This window comes from Saccostrea cucullata, unplaced genomic scaffold (genome assembly GCF_032062105.1).
Source record: "Saccostrea cucullata isolate Sc308-1 unplaced genomic scaffold, CSIRO_AGI_Scuc_v1 ctg8136, whole genome shotgun sequence".
Classification (NCBI taxonomy): domain Eukaryota; kingdom Metazoa; phylum Mollusca; class Bivalvia; order Ostreida; family Ostreidae; genus Saccostrea; species Saccostrea cuccullata.
In genome coordinates, this window is record NW_026926531.1 from 20,637 (window position 1) to 28,599 (window position 7,963).

The 7,963-nt window shown below is 33.5% G+C and overlaps 1 protein-coding gene across 1 annotated transcript; it reads left to right on the forward strand.

Moving 5' to 3' along the window:
• The first annotated feature begins 3,336 nt into the window (after positions 1-3,336).
• LOC134271954 (uncharacterized) lies at positions 3,337-5,622 on the forward strand. The gene is made up of 4 exons (XM_062754189.1): positions 3,337-3,481; positions 4,211-4,450; positions 5,184-5,318; positions 5,432-5,622. Exons 1-4 carry the CDS (start codon positions 3,352-3,354, stop codon positions 5,620-5,622), a joined length of 696 nt encoding a protein of 231 aa, XP_062610173.1. The 5' UTR covers positions 3,337-3,351.
• The last annotated feature ends 2,341 nt before the right edge of the window (positions 5,623-7,963 follow it).

A 7,963-nucleotide genomic window follows, 5' to 3' on the forward strand; every position in this document is an offset into this window, starting at 1 on the left:
TAATTTCTTCCAGACAGAATTTGCGACTGAAAGGAAAATTTATCTCAGTTTTTCAATATTAGTGAAACAAAATTCATCAAATTGAAAAAAAAGTTATCCCCGCCCATTTCCATTCACGACAAAACAGAGATAGAATACCTCCATCTTGCTTAAAAAGAAAGGGAAGACCTAAATAATAAGGGTATCGGTACATTGTCTATTGCATGAAATCAGAGAGAATACAACGGAAAACATTTTGTCTTATTTGATCATTTGAACGATACCATGGACCTTTCCAAAATATTTATCTTTTTGTTGTTGGGATTTTCCGTGTCTGGATATGGTATGTATTGTTTTAATTTTCCTCTGCAGTATTAGATAAATGAAGAAGAAAGGTGATTGTTGTACAATTTAGGAAAATTCAACAGTAAAGAAATATTTATATAGTATATCATTAATACATTATGGCTCTTTTTATAAAGAAACGAAAAAAAAATTAGTAAATAAATTTTCAAGAATATCGATAAATAAATTTACTGATTATTCAAAGAGATATACACACATATATAGATGCAAGCACCGTGTTAAAAACATAGAGAGTAAAGCGAACAACACAATAAATGATATTATATCCAAAAAGTTTTAAATGCATGCTTTTTTGTAAAACAATTAACTAGGCAATCTGAGAGAAGGAGTGAATGGCTTCTTCCAATAACAATTTTTTAAAAAGGGATTTTCCTCTATGAAATTGCAAAAAATGATCTTGCTATAACAGTTTCAATACATTTTAAAATATATTGGTTTTGTTTCAAATGTAAATAGAAAACGGATATCAAATGTCAATTTGTTATCGAACATTTCCGTCTCGTACAGTGTAAAGCTTCATTATTTAATAAAGTTTTTGAATTAGTAATTATTTGAATGAAATCTATGTAAAGAAAGAAAACTTCCAATTAGATACATTTTCTTACCAGTTCTTTTATCATGTAAAGTTTCCGCTTAAGGTAATAATAAAGATTCAAAATTGTTAGCAAAAGGAAATATTTGTGAACGTTATCTCAAGAGTCAATAAATGTTTTTTTTCAGTAAATTTATAGAGCAAAACATCTTTTCTTTATTTAAATACTAAACGTAACTCTGGTAAAATGCTTTGCATGAACAAGTTTTGGATACCAGCGAGAAAAAGGCGCGATTTGTCCTATAGCAAGCATTTAAAAGTTTTTCTTAAGTAAGCAGGAAATTTTTAATCTTTTCATAGTTATGCGACGATATCGTCAATTAAATTTAAGTTAAGGATTATTTTTTTGAATGAAAGGATATCCATTTCAATAATTGTAAAGCACTGAGTTAAATGCATGACATTTCCGGTTCAAAAAACTGTATGTTCGATGCATAGTACATGTAAATAATGTCATATTGATGGTGAATTAGAATTATGACTCATGTGAGTAAAGATCGGTTTTATTTTCTCAATAAAAAGCATTCAATTGAGTCCCATTTATATTTTGATTATATACTAAATTAAACTCCATTTTGATAATTTTCCGTCGGTAGCAATACCGCTCGAACTTGTAGAAGTGCTAGGGATGCTCCAATACTACTAGTAGTAGTATAGGAGCTGCACAGGGACAAGGAATGTAGAGAATATTGCTAAAACGATAAGCGTATTCGTGATTTATATCAAAAGTGCAAGGGCATAGACTATTTTGTTTGAGCTGAAATATGGAATATTTATTACTGATATTGTGTATATTTTGAAAAGTGCTTGAGCATATCCTCGTCTGCATAACATTTTTATTTATAACAGAATTTAAGCGAAGTGGAAATTTTAAGCTTTTATCAGCATTTTCGGAAAAAATTTCAGTACTTTGCAAACAGCACAGACCAGCTCCCGGCACTTTTTGGGTAGAGGAAATAAACATTTTTTAATGTGTATCAATAGTTTTCTTGAAAAAACAAGCGTATGCCCTTGCACTATCCTCATTTCCTACATTCAGCTTAACAATTCTATTTTTATACAAGTCACGTGACAAACAACTGATACATTGGCGGATCCAGAGGGGGGGGGTTTCCGGGGGTTGGAACCCCCCCTTTATTTTTTGCCAAATTGAGAGAGAGAGAGAGAGAGAGATAAAACGTAATCTGAGAAAAAAAATTGTACGTCTAACTTATGTATTGAATAGATAAATTCCCACACATTTAGTTTCCTCCATTCACCTTCATTGTTACTTTTTAAGAGCGAATGGTAGGAAATATTCTACTTATTTTTATATGTCTTATATGATATGTAACATGCGAGGTTTAATTTGATATGATATTTCGCGATCTTTGGCTTTGTTGGCTATATATATGTACCCTTTTTAATCATATCTATTGGAGGAACTTACAAAAAACTCTTTGTGTTAAACCCCATTCGCATGTTATCCCCAAAAAGTTATTTTTTTCAAATTCTTAAAGAAAATTCTTTTTACTCTAACTCGGAAATGCTGCAGATCCATTCAATTTTATCGGGCTTCATTAGTTTTTGTAATGGGTTTGTTTTTTTTCTGACTTGGGGTTCCTAGCCTTTTCAAAGAAAAAAAAGATGTACACAAAGATATTATAATATACCACAACATATTAAGTTCTTTCAATACGTGTGTATGAATCTTTGCTTGAGAGTGTGTATAAGGCGGGGGGGAGGGGGGGGGGTAGAGATACACAACCCTGGAACCCCCCCCCCATTCAAAAATTGCTGGATCCGCCCATGTGATACACGCGATATAACTGGTAATAACTACGGCCCAGTCCTATCCATTATTGATAGCTATATTACATTTTCTACATGTATTCAGTTGCTTTGTTACAATTTTTAAAAGAAGTAATACACATTAAAACAGTGCAGTGGTCACATTTTCCATATCGGTCCTTAACATAGCTGATCATTTACCTATGTTATTTATAAAACATGCGTGTTTATTCTGATCTAATCAGTGTTTTTTTTTAAATATAAAATAAGTTCGCGAACTTTTCGATCACCCCTCGCATAACACTTTTTGAGTAGATATGCGTATAACGTGCAAACACGAACCACATACCGTGTCAATTTCCATTTTTTCCCGAGTAACCTAATTTGTAAAACTTTTTTGCGTATCAAAGAACGCCTGGAGGAAAGAGTGGCGGCATCTCCATATAAGTGAAAAATTCTCGAGAGGGATGTACAACAAACATACTAAAATAAACAATCTATTTTTTATGGTCATTTAACAATTTTTTTTATATATTTTAATAGATGAACTATCAAACGGTAAGAACGCCTCATAGTCTACAGTCTGGCCATGTAATCCTCCCTGTGACCCAGACAAGGTTGTTGATGGTGATAGAAAAACATGCATGAAGATGTTTCCTATAGGTCCAGACTCTCCAGATAAAACTGCATGGTGGATGGTAGATCTGGGTGACAATCGAGCCATTTACAGCATCAGTATAAAGTTTAAAGATTATCGAGAATATGAAGGTTTAGGTATGGTTTTGTTATAGTTTTCAATGGCCTACATATACTGTATATGTACAAGCAATAATTCTATTTTAAGGACAGATGATACCCAAAAATGGATGCCTAGATTGGTATATATTTTTTGGCCTACACTGCTATATCATTGCAAATGATGCATATGGGAATTATAAATTACTGGAATATAGAGAAATATTTAACCTTCTACGATGTTCAAAGTTTTGCCTCTCTGAAACTATAGTTATAAATCTATACAAATACTTTTCACTTCAAATCCCATTCTTGAAACCTGTTCATTTTACTCATTAAAAATTTTCTCAAATGTTATTTTCATTTTTCTTTTTCGAAAAACTTCGTATCATCTGTCCTTAAGTGAAATATTTCACAATCAATTTAAATAATAATTTCCTTTTTCTGCACCTAAAGTACATTTACCCCTTTTAAAAACATTGAAATTCGATTCCTAACCTAAGCTGAGATATCGGGGGATTCAAGTTATCGGGGGTAAAATACCTAACATATGTGGTTGGGACTTCCATATTACTTCAACATATCCATGGTGTTCAAGATATATGAGTTCGAGATACCGTACTTCATCTGTATTTCTAGCAAAGAAAGGAAAATCAACATCTTTTTGATGTGTAGTTTATGTTAAGTTAAATCAATTTAAATTAAAACAAATCTAAAGTACATGTAAACCCTGGCAAAGTGAAATTAAAATTGTTTTTTTTTTTTCAGAGATGAGACAAAGAGGTCGTTTTGCAGGATTTTCCCTTTATATATCCGATAATCCCATGAAAGAAGACGGTGTACTCTGTTACAAAAACACACTGCCGTTACCTCCCTTGGATTTTAACACAACGTGTATAGGACATGGTCGTTACGTCATCTATTACAATGAAAGACTGGACGGAGTTACTTATCCTCTAGGATACGAGTCGTCCTCTCTCATTGAATTATGTGAAGTAAATGTACAAGGTAATGCTAGTAGCATTACCTTGTACTTTTACTTCACATTAAGTAGCCTACTTAATGCAGCATTTAGCATTTTAATGTTTCATAACATATTTATGGATGCAAACCATTCTGTTAGGTCTGTGTACATGCAAAGATTCTTCGAAAAGCACGTAAACTTACATGTATCTCCTTTTATCTTCATTTTATTTAACGTCACATTGTAAAAAATAACATTTGAAAAATATTTATAAACAATGCGTTCAAATAATTGAATAGCAGATCTTGAATGATCAAAAGTTGAAAGCTGAAATATGGGGTCAAAATTTTATAGGTCAATAACAATAAACTCATTTTGTACTTCAATAAATTGTATTAATTGGACGAGCTTGAGAAATTATAAAAGATACCACAAATCCTGACATATATGTTTCATATTTAAATTATTTACTTGAAAAAATATAAATGGTAATCAAACAATCAAGATATATGAAAAGTTTTTCATTACACAACTCTCCAGGGAACGCTGCAAATATATATAGGATCTAAACTTGTCATTTAGGACAATTATGCAATGGGAGATCTTGTGGTAAATAGGCCTCATCCGAAAGACTTGCAAATAAATCGGCATAGATATGATTTATATGTGTCTGTCAAAAGAAAAAATGTATAACATTCTGTTTGCATCTTTGATTTGGGTAAATTAAAACTTTTGAATTGTAAATCTGAAAATTTGACTGAATTTCGTTCTGATCAGGTTGTTCAAAAGGAGTGTATGGAATAAACTGTGATATACCATGTCCAATCAACTGTCAAGACCAGAAATGTTATATTATAAACGGAACATGCCTGGGTTGCTCGTCTGAATATGCTGGGAAAATGTGCAAAGACGGTATAGACGTAGAATCTATAGAAAAAATAAATTAAAACACAAACTTTTAAATTCAAACTTATCTGTATTTTTAATATAATCTATTATCTTTAAAAAAAACTTTCTATACCCAGAATGCGCATGGGGATGGTACGGTGCAGGGTGTAAGAGACAATGTATGGGACACTGTAGAGGAAACATTACATGTAACCACGTGACCGGAAACTGTGATGGAGGATGTCTAGCTGGATGGACGGGAAAAGAATGTAAACAACGTAAATATAACATAATATCCTTCACAAAACCATTTAAAAAGGGGAAATAGGAATTAATATTGTTGAATATTCAATTATGTACATTCGAATTCTTGAATACCCACTGTGGGATGTGGAGACCGGTCATTTGGATGAGACCGTATAGACAGAGGCCCAAGTTTGCATTGGCTACTGGTATGAAAAAAAACCCTCACGGCTCGATAAAAATAAATGAATTATGTATAGATTTTTCGGATATGGCCTGAAGACATGTTTCACAAAAAAAAAAATCAAAATTAATCATACTTTCGCATCATAGAATGTAAGAATGGAACTTATGGCTATGGATGTATTCACATCTGCAGTGACCACTGCCTGGATGGCACCTTCTGTAATAGAGAAAATGGATTTTGTGAAGCGGGATGTAACCCAGGATATTTTGGAAATTTCTGCACCACATGTAAGTGCATCCTGTTTTTGTCGTTTTGATTGATCTGTTTTAAGTTCATTTGAATTATACGATTACATATATGTTTCTTCCATAGTGTGTCCTATTGGTTTGTTTGGTATCGATTGCAGTGAACGTTGTGGTAGATACTGTAACAATGCAATATGCGACCCTTTAAATGGGAGCTGTATCAAAGGGTGTTTGAACGGCTACACTGGAATGAGGTGTTCTAATCTTAAGATTCTATAGCTTGAATAAATTTAAATACAGTTTCATGGCAAATCTTAATATAAAAAAAAACATTATATGTGTATTTTGTGTATTAACTTCGAATTTGAATAGAAATATAGCATAGATATACAGTAGAAGTACCTTTTTCCGCGTGGTATTAATTTACGCTATGTACGCGGTCACTAATTTTCCACGGAAATTTGTGCAAGCGTACTTAATGTAAATGTAAGGCATATGTTGCGAGTCTAAGAAATCCGCGTAATTTTCTACCTGTGGATTAAACGGAAATTGGGATTCCGCGGAATAAAGACCCCGTGGAAAAAAGTACGTCTACAGTAGATATACAAAATACATATACATGTATACTTGGATATTGCAGTGATGGACTCAGGATGAAACTTTGCAATTCAGTAAACAGAAAGGAGACTGGAAGTTAACTGAATGATGACTGAATGGCAGTTCCTGTCATACCGTCACTTTTCCTGACCTTTCAGTGACCTTTCAATTGACTGAGTGACAGAGGCTATTCTTGTATGATTGTTGACTTTTTCTTACATTGATTAAAGAAAGTTGAAACATCCTTATCATCTTTGATTTCTATTTTATGACAACAGAGTCTAATTAATACATATAATGTGCAATTAAACCTCAAAGACATATAAAGTCAGTTATTTTTCGATCCATGCATGTTTTTCCGAGATGATTTAATAGGACTGTAAAATAATTTTAGAATATAAATATTTCAAATTTATTTAGTAGTAATTGTAAATATAAATCATTTGGATTTGAAGCTTGTCCAAACGGTACTTTCGGATATAATTGTGAAAATACCTGCTCAAAGAACTGTTTTGGTTCATGTGATAATACTGATGGTCGATGTTTCGACTGTTTACCCGGGTTCACAAGGTCACCAGACTGTAAATCAGGTTAGTACTATCTAATCACTGAAAACAATTCTTGATAAAGGCAGTCGTAAATAAATCTATCTTAGTTGCACTGGGTGAAAAAAGTGGTTTCCCATCATGGGAAACTTTATGGAAACCACATGGAAACCTCAAGTTTACATCATGTTTCCCAGTGGTTTCTGAGCGGATGCTAGGTTATTCCGCCAAGTTTCCGTGACACGGAAACCCCCTACGCTCCGATTCCATAAGGTATCCCGAACCACGGAAACCTCTGTAAACCTGAAGTTTCCCGAACATCCATGTAGTTTCCCGTAATGGGAAACCTGAAGATTCCACTGGTTTCCAGAATCAGGAAACTTGATGGAATCGGAGCGTAGGGGGTTTCCGTGGAATGGAAACTTGGTGGAATCTTTAGGTTTCCTTTTACGGGAAACTACATGGAAGCTCGGGAAACCTCACGATTTCTAAAGTTTCCTTGACTCAGGAAACCATATGGAATCGGAGCGTAGTGGTTTCCATGGAATGGAAACTTGATGGAATCTTTAGGTTTCCTTATATGGGAAACTACATGGAAGCTCGGGAAACCTTACGATTCCTAAAGTTTCCTCGACTCAGGAAACCATATGGAATATGAGCGTAGTGGTTTCCGTGGAATGGAAACTTGATGGAATCTTAAGGTTTTCTTTTATGGGAAACTACATGGAAGCTCGTGAAACCTTATGATTCCTGAAGTTTCCTTGACTCAGGAAACTATATGGAACTTGTGTAGCACTTTCTGTGTGGCGGAAACTTGGTGGAATTATGTGGAGTCCCATTCCTGGTGGAAAT

Coding starts and splice junctions, on each gene's coding strand:
- LOC134271954 (XM_062754189.1), top strand. CDS start 3,352: ATGAAGATGTTTCCTATAGGTCCAGACTCTCCAGATAAAACTGCATGG. Junction 3,482..4,210: donor TCGAGAATATGAAGGTTTAG/GTATGGTTTTGT, acceptor TTTTTTTTTCAG/AGATGAGACAAAGAGGTCGT. Junction 5,319..5,431: donor TGGGAAAATGTGCAAAGACG/GTATAGACGTAG, acceptor TTCTATACCCAG/AATGCGCATGGGGATGGTAC.